This window comes from Leishmania donovani, chromosome 27 (assembly GCF_000227135.1).
Source record: "Leishmania donovani BPK282A1 complete genome, chromosome 27".
Lineage (NCBI taxonomy): Eukaryota > Euglenozoa > Kinetoplastea > Trypanosomatida > Trypanosomatidae > Leishmania > Leishmania donovani.
The window spans coordinates 373,554-385,572 of NC_018254.1; the positions used below are offsets into that span (position 1 = coordinate 373,554).

At 60.1% G+C, this 12,019-nt stretch overlaps 4 protein-coding genes across 4 annotated transcripts; all 4 read right to left on the minus strand.

Annotated features, from left to right (window-relative positions):
* Nucleotides 1-557: 557 nt before the first annotated feature.
* On the minus strand, nt 558-3,248 carry LDBPK_270890 (hypothetical protein, conserved; the record flags this gene model as incomplete). Its single annotated transcript, XM_003861897.1, has 1 exon — nt 558-3,248. The coding sequence occupies one exon, from the start codon at nt 3,246-3,248 to the stop codon at nt 558-560; it is 2,691 nt and encodes an 896-aa protein (XP_003861945.1).
* Nucleotides 3,249-4,805: 1,557 nt separating this feature from the next.
* On the minus strand, nt 4,806-6,062 carry LDBPK_270900 (hypothetical protein, conserved; the record flags this gene model as incomplete). Its single annotated transcript, XM_003861898.1, has 1 exon — nt 4,806-6,062. The coding sequence occupies one exon, from the start codon at nt 6,060-6,062 to the stop codon at nt 4,806-4,808; it is 1,257 nt and encodes a 418-aa protein (XP_003861946.1).
* A 936-nt stretch (nt 6,063-6,998) lies between these two features.
* On the minus strand, nt 6,999-7,439 carry LDBPK_270910 (hypothetical protein, conserved; the record flags this gene model as incomplete). The annotated part of the gene is made up of 1 exon (XM_003861899.1): nt 6,999-7,439. One exon carries the CDS (start codon nt 7,437-7,439, stop codon nt 6,999-7,001), a length of 441 nt encoding a protein of 146 aa, XP_003861947.1.
* Nucleotides 7,440-8,183: 744 nt separating this feature from the next.
* LDBPK_270920 (vesicular transport protein (CDC48 homologue), putative) lies at nt 8,184-10,184 on the minus strand (the record flags this gene model as incomplete). Its single annotated transcript, XM_003861900.1, has 1 exon — nt 8,184-10,184. The coding sequence occupies one exon, from the start codon at nt 10,182-10,184 to the stop codon at nt 8,184-8,186; it is 2,001 nt and encodes a 666-aa protein (XP_003861948.1).
* Nucleotides 10,185-12,019: the final 1,835 nt, after the last annotated feature.

The following is a 12,019-nucleotide window of genomic DNA, read 5'->3' on the forward strand; positions in this document are numbered from 1 at the left end:
CCACACCCACACACACCCGCCTGCCTTGCGGAAGAGGGCAAGAGCAACGGTCAGCTAGGGAAAGTGGCGGCCGCCGCGATACATGCATGCGCACAGAGAGGAGCTTCGCATCTGCACGCGATTCCGAGGCACAAGGAGGCAAAAGCCGCGTACACGTTGCGTGATTGCCACCATTGTCTGCCCCCCCTTCTTCCCGCCCTACCTCCTTCCTCTACCCGCTCCCTCCCTCAGCGGATAGGCATTTGCTTGCTTCTCTTTTTAGACTTACTGTGAGAGAGACCGGAGAGTCCCTTTCGGGGGAGACGACACAAGAGCCGTCAATGCCAAGACACACAAGAGGCGCAGCGAGTGGCATACCTACCAAAGTCGATCACGGCCCCGTGATAGGGCCTGCCTTCGCCGAACCTCGAAGAAGACACGCCGGCAAGCCTGGAAACTCGCTCTCACACCCGCCCCACCCTCGAGAGCGCAGCGACTCGAATCAGGGACAGATGGCGAGGGACCTCCTACCCTACCCCCACGCACATAAAGGCAGATGCTTCGTTGTGCAAGATGGCTCACTGTGAAGCAGGCGGAATGGCAGGCACTGGGCAGCACCTCAACTCCGACGAAGGCGTGTAAGGGACTTGTGGATGGTCGGGGGTGTAGAAGCCAAGCGCCCGCAGGTCGCTGTTCAGCGCACCTTGGCTGAACCCAGGTGCTAGGTTGCGCGCCGTGACATGGTACTTGTCAAACAATGCCTTGTCTCGCCGGTACACAAAGCGGGCACGGATTGGGTTAACGTTGTAGAGCGTTTGCGGGGGGTCCCGCACTGGACGCTGCACGACCGGGTGGTGCGTGACAGCGCGCAGCTCCTTGCTTCGCAGCGATTGTAGGAGCGGCGTCGACTTGTTGTACAGGTCGCCTGACGATGTGAGAGGGCTGTGCTCGCCTCGCAGTGTGTGCTGAGGGTTTCGTGCTCTGCTGCGGCTACTCATGATCGTGTGCACCTTCACAAGGGGCACGTCTCGAGCCAAGTAGGCGGCCAGAGTCCACAGCATGAGGTCCTCATCGCAATACGTACCGGCGTCGTGCAGGTACAGCTCGTCAGTAACTGGCATGAGTATGGCTCGACCTGTCTCCAGTTCATAGGAGACAATATTCAGCGCACGGTCAGCCGTCGCGCGGCGCTTCTCCGTCGCTCCGTACTGGGCGGCCGCTTGCAGCGCCCGCAGACAGCTGGCCGTGACGATCAGCGCATCCTTGCCGCTACGCAGGCGCCGGGCGACGGCGACGAGGGCGTCAACGCACTTTGAAACGCCGCTGGAGTGCAGTAAGAAGACGTTCTCCACGGCTGCTACGTGGTCCAGATTCGACACCAAGGTTCGCACTGGGTGGACACGACGACCCTTGTAGAGAACAATGTACGGCGCAGGATGAGAACTGAGGTGGGCAAGCACGGCAGCGGTGTCGGGAAGACCGCCTGCGGACGCAGTAAGCGGAAAGAACGGTGTCTCGGCGCGCTGCTCGGCGAGCCGCTCTGCCACGTCCGCCATGTGCGGCACCGCTCTCAGCGTCATCACGTCGAACTGCTCTCTCTGCGCAAACGACAGCGCAGCTGACTTGGACGTCAAACTCTGCAGCAGCTCAGTACCGCTCTCGACGAGGGCCTGGTGCAGCGCCGCATCGCTATCGTCGCGTGCCTTCGCCAAGCTCGCCCTGAGAAGCCGCAAGGCGGCTGCCTTGACCATCGCCCGCTTATCGCGCGAGACAGCCGAGAAGAAATCTGGCCCGCGCGTTTGTGTGAGAGACTGCGCCAACGTCAGCGGCGGGGTGTCGTCGCGCTCGCAAAACAGCGTCGGCAACGTCGATGTGGATGGTGCCGTTCCATGAGCCCTGAGCTGCCCACCAAGCAGCGCATTCAGCACGGCGTCACGCTGCACGTCCATTACTTGCAACAACATGTACAAACGCTCAAGTCGCGCCGCCTGCTCAGACCCAGAGAGCACAAAGCCCACCTTAGACCAGCGCATCCACAGCTCACCCAGCAGTGCATACAAGACGGGTGACGACGCCTTGCCATCGGGCATGACGCCTGAGAATCCCGCCATAACATCAAGGATGTCGTCCTCCGACCATCCCTCAGTGAAACGACATGTTGCGTGCTGCGGTACGGGAGGACGCGCCAGGCTGCCCTGTTGGTCATCGACAACAGCCTCACTCGTCCAGTTGTGCCCACTGGTGACCATGTCCTCGAGAAAGTCGAGCAGCACGCGGCCCGTAGTCACGTGAGCAGACGTCCGATTCACGCCGCGCGGGTGCGTGTAGTCGGCGCGATTCTGCGGCGCGTTGGGGTTCAGCGTGTACCATTTATTCGGCTCCATGATCTTTACCAGCGCCAGAAAGTGGAGCACCTGCGCTAGCAGCGCAGGCGACTCCGCCAGGCGGTGCGGCTGCTCCTCAACAAACGTCACCGTCATCGCGTCCACCAACTGGACAAACGCCTTCGTCAACTCGCTCGACACGGTGTAGCTGCGACCATACTTGAGCACCTTGGCAGCAATGAACTGAAGTCCATTACCGTCCCACTCGAAGAGAGAGCTCAGTTCGTAGAGAACGCGTGTGAGTTCGTCGTTGCTGCGGCGCTGCAGCGTCGCGGCAAAGTCGAGCACTGTCGCCGTCCTAGCCTCGCGCTGTGGGCGGTTCCAAAACTGCGCAAGAAGGTCGTTCACGCTTCGGTCGCACTCCAGCACATCGAGCAGCGGAAAGTGCCGGTGGACATGATAGCCGACAAAGTCTTCATCCCGCGCATCCGCCAGACATGACAGCGCTTCCGGATCCTCTGGCGACACCCCTGTCACGGAAGTAGTGGAGAGACCAACGGATGTCGCCGTGGTTTCGCCGCTCAGCTCTGCCCACAAGGCAGACGCCGCTTCGGCGTTGTCACCGTCGTCATCCTGGAGCTGCGTAGACGCACTTCCTCGCGGTGGGCCCTGCGCTGCCTTGGCCATGCGCGCTCGAGCCTCTTCGATGTCCGGTACGTTGCGCAGGCGTACCGGCCCAAAGCCCATAGACGCGTCGTGCTTCGGCAGCGGAAAGGGAATGAAGTCGGAGCTGACCTCCTTGGGGTACATACTCGAGGGCAGTGTGCGGTACGACACACGCGGTAGCGCCGACGCGGCCGTCGAAGAGCTCGTGGCAGTCGATCCCGCCGGAGGCGGCGGCGGCGGCGGCGGCGCTGGTGGTGGTGCAGCTTTGTCAAAGCGCATGCGCCACACTTGGCTGGCGCGCAGCACCCCTGTCACGGCGCGACGGCTGCCAAGGCCTGATCGACGAGTCTGCAGCGGCATTCGCGTATCTAGCACAGAAGAGGAGGGAGGGGGTGTGGCGCAACAGCTGGCAAGTGGCCCTGTCGTGTAAATTACATACATAAGACGAAAGCAGACAGAGCGAGAAGAGACGAGTAGGAGACAGAGGACGTCAGATAGCTTGTCAAGGAACCAACCTCGAAAAAATAAAAAAGAGATCTGTTCAATTCTGTGCAGAGAGGGTCACTTTTCTCGTCTTGCTCTCGCTTGTGTGTTTGTCCCTAGGCGAGCGTTTCCGTGCACTCGTCACGGCACATTCGGTGCAGTGACTGTGCATCCTCTTATCATGCGGCACTCATCTGTGCCATGCTGTTGGTCAGCACGCTTTGAGGAGGAGAGGGGCACTGTATAACGCTTCCGAGAAGAAAAAAGAAGAGGGGCGGAGAGAGCTCGGACGCGCACGTAAAGCAGAATTATTGCAGAAGCTTTTCTACACTTATCCTCCCCTCCCCAGCATCCCATCTGTCCCGCCACACATGCGCTGAAGATCGGGCACTGTGGTGTACAGTACGAAAAAAAATGCGTCGCTCGCCGCCATCAGGAATACTCTACGGCTCCATCTCGTGTATGTTTCTTTTCGAGCTTCGGTTTGGGAGCTTTCCTGCTGCGTGTGTCCTCTGCTTTCCGTTTGCTCTCGTGCCCCTCTCCGAGGCGGGCAGGCAAAGAGGAACGCGAGTGGGCGGAGCGGGAAAAAGAGGGGGCCGATCGCCTCCCCCCCCCTCCGCCGCCGCCACCATCACCACCGCACGCACACACAAAGACAATCACACACTCTCTGCATTGGCAACGCACGCGCCTCCTTCCCACAAACAAAACAAAGCGCCTTGTCAGCGACAACGAAGAGCTGCAGCGAGAGGAGGCACTGCGCATTCGCCTGCAAGCGAGTGTGCGAAAGGAGAGAGAAGGGCAAGCGCGGGAACTCGACGATGTAAAGAGTACACTGGGGAGCGCGAAACAGAAAATGGGATCGGAGAAGTGGATGCCACCGATGCGAAGCCGGCGTGCGTGTCGACCACCAAGGAGAGAGAGACATGTGTGTCGCACGTTCGAATGCGCGTGTGCGTCTTTGCGGAGCTTCCTTAATTGCCGTAGGTGGAGAGCAGGAGACAACTCGAGAGCAAACGGGTGGCGGCGACGGAGCGGCTGATGAACAAACGAAGCGCATCCGCGACAGCGCTGCTCTGTGCCCACACACGTAGACGGAGCCCAGCGACATGCTGCATCCAAAAAAAGGTTGAAGAAACACGCGCGTCAGTGATGGCGCAAAAGGAATGTCGGCGTCAAGAGAGTGCGAAACGGCGATGCTGCGGCGAGCCAGCTTAATGACCCGACGATGAAGATCCCTGCCCCTGTCGCTCATTCTCTGTGCGTGTGTGCGATGCTCGAGCAGACGCACATCGTCTCCGCCTGCTGTGCCCCACAACCACACCCCGTGAGCCGCCCGCCTCTCTCGCTCTATCACCCCATCCGCAGCACTGCGGAGAGCAGCACACAAATCAACAGAAACGCCACGAGCTTGTTGCTGACAACCTCGAGGAGTCCCCGCGCCGTCGTCTTCACCACCGATACTGCGGAAGTAAATGTGCTGGTGCCACCTGACTGCCGTCGCGACGTGGCGGCGCTTTTTGCCTTTGTGGAGGGGCGCCGCGCATAGCTTCTTGCTGCGAACTTGGTCGGTGCCCTGTACTGGCGCACATGCTGCAGTCGAACATTACGCAGCGGGTTCAACGCTGCATCCGTGTCCCCCTCCTCTGAAGGATGGGCATCGCCGCCCGCTGCCGACGAATGCGCCGCTGGTCGTGCTGTACCCAGTCCATGTGGACGCGACTCCTCCACGCCGTCCCCGCCAGCGTGCACTACGTGCCCGGTCATCACCGTCGTCGCCCAATGCAACTCGTTCGCCGCCAGCTCGCGCAGTCGCTCGTCGTATGTGGCGTGCGCTTCAATGAGGAACAAAAGGTCCTCCACGCTGCCGGGAAACATTAGCTTCGCGTGCAGACGCGAGATGCTGCGGTTGCACACTCGCTCCAGAGCCTCCACCTTGTGTCGGGCCATCTCAAACAACTCAGTTTTCACTTTGCCGCCGCGCTGCGTCACAGCATCCCGCAACTCCCGTTTCGCCTCTGCCATCTGACGGACCAAGCTGGTGGAGAGCAATATGAGCGCGTCGTCCTCAGCAGCCCGCATGCGGCGCAGCACCCGGTTCAGTCGCTCATTCCCGCTCAAAAGCACAAGATCGAGCAAAATGAAGTAGAGCAGGACGAGGGCAGCCGTGACGAGGGGCCTACGTGTCGCGCCGGTGGCCATGCTGCCCACGGACCCAACCGCGTCCGCAACTGTCGAGATGACCAGAGAGGGAGCGTCTTCCCGATCCTTGCCGACGTTCTCATCGCCCTCATCGGTAACGCTTTCTACATCGCCGTCCGCACCACTGCTGTTGGCCTGTTGCTGCTGCGGAGCGAACGATGTGCCCCTCGGCGCCGCCTCCGACTCGTTCTCGCTGGACTTCACGAACAGAACGAGGTTGCCGCCACGGCGCTGCTTGGAGGAGATGGTGGACCTTTCGTATGGCATGTGAGCTCGAAAGCTCGCGGTCGGCACCTCCTCTGACGAAATCATGTTCGCATGCAGCTGGCGTGTGCTCTGGCCATCGTCAGTGGGCGCGCCGCTCGTGGCCACTGGCACTGGGAAGTCGCCCACGCTGTTCGGCTGCATGACAGCGAAGCGCGAATACTTGTGTATACGTGAAATGTGGGAAGAGGGCTGGAAAGAAAAAGAAGCAAGCGCCGCCCACTGAATAAGGCTGCCAGATCCGATCTACGCCTGTGCGGTAACGGTGCAGTGGAATGGCTCCGTCGCTCGCTCTTTACGCGCGTGATCCGCCTCTTTTCCCGTCTCTACCACCTTTTCCTTTTAGTGTGGGTAGGAGGGGACTCCAGCCAGTGGCCCGACCGTAACCGCGCAGACTACACCTACACGTAGTCGAAGGGACGCCTTTCCGCCACCCATCGGCGATATGAAGGCAAAAATGCACACACGAACAAGATGAAAAAAAAAGGAGCAGCGCAACGCGAGATCGCCGGAGAGCAGAATCAGCGAAAGACAGTGGGAACGTCACAAGCACAGCTTGATCGACTTGCGGTGCTTCAAAGTCCGCTGATGCGCCCGTATGAGGCTGCGCCTCCGTGTGGCGCGACACGCTGCCACTTCTGTTGCCCCTCGGCACACCGAACAAACGAAACTGTCGAGTTCGGCAACCCATGTGGCGTCGAGGAGGAAGGAGGTACTTCGTAGAGAGAGCCAGGCGTGGCGTGGCATGATCGTAGTGTCGAAGTCATTCAACCTTGTGCTCTTGCCGGCAATTATCTTACGGTTGTACCTGTGATTCAAGAGAAAGAAAGGCAGCTGAGAAGGCGCCCGCTCGCGACACCCTGCGACTAAAAGTGGTACAACGACGACAAACAAGCACACCCACCCACCCCCAGGGGGGGGGGACAGGAGGGCAGAACTTCGACCCACCGCTAAAGGAAGAAAAAAAAAAAAGGTCTGTCGTGTCAAACACCTCCGAGGAAGGACGCTGTGCACAAAGCAGCAGCTTCCCTCCTCCCCGTTCTGCCAGCCCACCCCTCCTCTTCTCTCGCCTGTTCTCCACTAGTCCCGCTCGTCGGGATCAAGCAGCCGGTCAGCACGGCGGCGGGCCCGCCTTCCGGCGTCTACGATGGGCTTGAAACCGATGTCCACCACGTCCCCACGGTCGTTGCGCACATAGGTGTACTGAGTTGCCTGTTCCGCAATCTCGCTGTCTGTATACTTGAAGAACATGACGTACGCTACATAGCAGATAAACGATGACCAGCCCCCCACCCAGACCGCTTTGAGACTGCTCCACCGCCAGCCGTATTGCCAGCGAATCGGCAGGCGCGGTCGCAGCTGCTGGAAAACGTATCCGCCAGCACTCTTGGGTAGGTCGGGCATTCCAGGGTTGCGAGACCCGACCTTTTTGGCCCCGCCGACCTCAGCACGGCCGCGGCGCTTGCGGCGCTCCACAGCGGGGCGCGGGACCTCAAGCCGTGAAAAGCACCGACGCAGCATGCCGTGCTACTCTTGCCTTATCGGTTTCCTGCTATTGGCATTGATGGAAAGGAAAAGAAGGCGAAGGCGCTCGAGGCGGGGGAGGAAGAAGAACACGACAGCCGCAGTAGCAAGAAGTCCGGCACACAAGCACGGCAAGGAACATCTTTTTGCGTGTAGGGGCATGGGTACGGAGTAGGCAGGACGTCTGGACACGTTGTTCCGTTGTCCACAGAGCACCTGCGCCAAGGAGGGAAGCGAGTCAGAGAAACAGAGCACTTTATCCATCGAGAAAAAGGGAGGCCGGAGAGCGCCGTATCGGCCATCGTCGTTCGGTGCTCGTTCCAAGCAAAGCGCGCACGCGGCCAACACGCATTGGCGTATCGCTTGGCCCGTCTCACACACGGACGCGTGTGCGGCCGCTTGTCCTTGAGGCAGTGCACCGCCTCCTCTCTCGCTGCTGTGCTTTCCAGTCGTGCATAGCCGTACACGCAGGATATCAGCGCAGAGAGGTGGGGTACGTATATGCGCGTATGCACCGGTGAGAGTGGGATGATCGGATCTGAAAAAACGCACACGCACACACACACACACACACACGAGTGAGAGAGAGACATCAGCTCTCACGAAGAGCGACAAGGCGCATTTCCTTGGCAACGCAAGAGGAGGAGGAGGGGGGGGGGGCGGTGATCACAAGGCAAGACGCGCAAGCAGCAGCAACAGCAGCAGCTCAGGTCACCCTGCGAGCGCGGGGCATGTCTCGTCTTAGTCGGTATTCTTGGCGTTGTTGCGTATCTCGATGCTCATGTTCTCATAATTTGCCCGATCCGCCGCAGACACCGACGGCTTGATCTTTGCCAAGCTCGCCTCGAAGTTGTCTGCCGTAATGGTGGGCAGATCCGCCGTATCGGCGCTCTTGCCGGTGATGTCGCGCTCCAGCTCCTCCAGCTCGTCTTTCGTGTGGGACTTGTACACGCCCTTCAGTGCGGTCAGCGACGCCTCGCGCATTAGGGCGGCCAAGTCGGCGCCGCTGAAGCCGGTGAGCCGCTCGTCATGCGCCAGCCTTTCCAGGCTCACCTCGGCATCCACCGGGTACTTGCGGGCGTGCGTCCGCAGAATCGATTCACGCTGCGCAGGCGACGGCAGCGGCACGTATAACAGTTTGTCCAGGCGACCTGGGCGCAGCATGGCAGAATCGATCATATCGGGGCGGTTCGTGGCCCCGATCACGTAAACATCCTTGCGCCCCTCCACACCGTCCAGCTCGGTCAGCAGCTGGTTCACTACGCGCTCGCTGCTCGGGTTTGCCCGGTCCGACCCGCGGCGCGGTGCCAGTGCATCCAGCTCGTCGAAAAAGAGGACGCATGGGGCGCTGGCCCGCCCACGCGCGAAGACCATGCGCACGCTGCGCTCACTCTCGCCAACGAACTTGTTGAGCAGCTCTGGACCCTTGATGGAGATAAAGTTGGCGCCCGATTGGTTCGCGATTGCCTTTGCGACCAGTGTCTTGCCGCAGCCCGGTGGGCCGTAGAGCAGCACGCCGACGGGGTGGTCGAGACCGAAGCGGTGATGCAACTTCGGGGCGCGGATAGGCTGCAAGATGCTGGTCATGAGCTCCTCGCGCACGTCCTCGAGGGCGCCGACGTCGTCCCACGAGACGTTCGGGATCGTCGTGAAGCCCTCTCGCATCGCCGACGGCTGCACCCGCGTCGTCGCCTCCTTCAGCTCATCGAATGTGACGCAGAACCCGGAGAGCTCTTCCGTCTTTACATCGTCCACAGCGCCACGCTCGTCCAGCTCCTTGTACTTGCGGCGGATGGCGAGGATGCAAGCCTCCTTGACGAGAAGGTGCAGGTCTGCGCCGACGTAGCCGGGGGTCATGTTGGCGAGCTCAAAGAAATCGACGCCGTCGGACAAGTTGATTTTCGCGCAGATGATACTGAGGATGCTCTGTCGCTCGTCGATTGAGGGGATGCCGAGGGCAATTTCCCGATCGAACCGGCCGGCGCGGCGCAGCGCCGTGTCCAACGCCTCTGGGCGGTTTGTCGCCCCCATGACGCAAACCACCTTGTTGTGCTGTCGCCAGGCCTGCGACACCTGATCCATGCACGTAAGCAGCTGTCCAACGATGCGACTCTCCATTGCGCGCTGGGCGTCCTCGCGACGGCCCGCGATGGTGTCGATCTCGTCGATGAAAACAATGCTCGGCGCCGCCGCTATGGCGTCCATGAACAAGTTCCTCAGCTTTGCCTCGCTGTCACCGCTGATGCCGGAGACGATCTCTGGCGCCGCGACAAAAAAGAGGGGCACCTGCAGCGAGCCGGCGATGGCGTGGACGAGCTTTGTCTTGCCGACACCCGGCGGGCCATGCAGCAGGACGCCGCACGGCGGATCTGCACCGAGGCAGTTAAAGAGGTGCGGCATGCGGACGGGCAGCTCAATGAGCTCTTTTATTACCGGCAGCTCCTTGGCCAAGCCGCCCATGTCTTCGAGGGTGATCTTCGGGATGACACCGAGCACCTCGCCCTCCCCGTCGCCGCTGGCGCTCTTTCCCGCCTCCTTGCCACTGTGAACACGGCTGCTGCCGGACTTGCTACTCTGCGGCCCTTCCTCCTCCTCGTCACGCGGCCGCTTTGCGTGAAAAGGGTAGTTGTCGTCGGCGAAGTGCCGTGGGCCGCTGCCGGGGCGCTGCTTACGGTACCCGTTGGGGGTCTGCCGAGCCATCTGCTTCAGCCTGTCCTTGAGGCGGTCACTCATGCCTGGCATGATTCCCTCCTGTGAGGGCAGAACGAGTGAAAAGCCCTAGAAAAAAAAAGGAAAGAAGTGGCTCACCACCTACCGCCGTACATGTTGGCAGAGATGTGTTGGCAAATCACAGCAATGACAAGAGGAACGAAAAAGGTACGTGGAGAGTTGTCGAAACTGTGGCAACGTATGCTAGAAGGGATGATTCGGCAGCATCGTGAAGTTCGGTAGCTGCCGCACGCTACGTACAGCCTCGCGTGCAATCCTCGCCGTCACATTTTCTCCTTTGACATCTCCATCGCCTCGCTCTTCATCTCCGCGAAGGCCGACAAAGAGAGGGTCGGGGGTAGAGGTCGGTGGTGGGGTTGCCAGGCCATTGCTGCCCTCTGGCTCTGCCCTGCAACACCGATGACCAGCTTCTCAGCGCTCGCTTCGACAATGCTCAAAGGTGGGGGGAGAGAGAGAGAGAGAAATGGACAAAGAGGGAGACGGGTGCCAACCCATGAAGAAGACAGCACAGACACACAGGCACAACGGCACAACGGCACGACAACGACAACGGCAGAGCCACGCAGCGGCTGACGAGCACACGCTCAGGCAAGCAAATACTCTTTTCCTGCGTATGTGCGTACAGGAACGGAGAGAGCGCACACCAAAAACAAACGTGAACAGTGCAAGAAGAGACAACGCTCTCTTCCCCCTTTCTTTCAGCGGGGTTAGTTGTCGTCGTCGTCATAGCGATGGGGTGGGTTGGGGGGAGGGCAGTGGAGTGTGAATAGGCGGGACAAACACGCCAACGCAATCAGATGCACTCATCGGCAGGCACACACGGTGCGCAGGCAGTTACAGTGGCACGGCAAAACAGACGTAGAGGAGGGGGGGGCATTACGGATGGATAAGAGCTCGCAGCAGGCGTACCACACATAGTCGCAGGAAGGATCGAAAACGGCTTCGTTGACACGCACGCGCCCCAAAATCACGCAGGGCCCTCTGCTGCCGTATCGCTCATAATACCCGTTTGCAAGAAGACGGGCCTGTGGCCACGGTGGCACCCACTCGTCATAGAGCCAACGCGAAGGAACAAAAGAAAAACGGGAATACGCGATGGAGAACAAAACAGAAAGAAAAAGATGTGTGTGTGTGTGTGACTGACGTAATGAGCCGTGCGCCTGTTTCATTCCCCACCAACACCACCCTCTCTCTCCTCTCAGAGACCTCACACACCCGCACCCACACAGAGAGAGATATCTTGCACCCCGCCTCGCCCCCGGCTAATGCAGCATGTCTGCTCGCTCCGCCACGCTCATAGAGAGGCCTGCACAGAATACCCCCGTGGAAGAAGGCACCCCGGTTCGCTCCGGTGTCTCTCCCCCTCCTCCAGCACCTTTGGCCTACCCACAGCCCAACCGCCGTCTAGAGAAAGGCACATGGGCAAATCCGATACAGGCGCACACAGGGAGAAATGGAAGAGGCTGAACGAGTAGAGGCCACGCGTCCTTCTCATTCTCAAAAGGCAGTTGCACCAAGGCCCAGCACAAGCAGGTGCACCCATGGGTATTGCGAGAAAAACGCAAAAATCGTTGTGCCTGAGGGACAAGAGGGAATGCGCGCGCGAGCAATCGGATTCATCAGCACAGCAACAGCTGCAGCACGAGAAGCACGGTCAGCAGCCAGCATCAGATGGCGATCGGGGGGGGGGAGTGGGGGAGTGTGTACAACAGGGGTGGTGCCGGGGAGGATAAGACACAAATCGGCGGCACACCGATCGACCAGCAAAGTATCCTGAGCCAAAGAATGGTAAACATAAGAAGGCAACAACAACATAGACGTGGGTAGTCGTAGACTAATACGTTGCA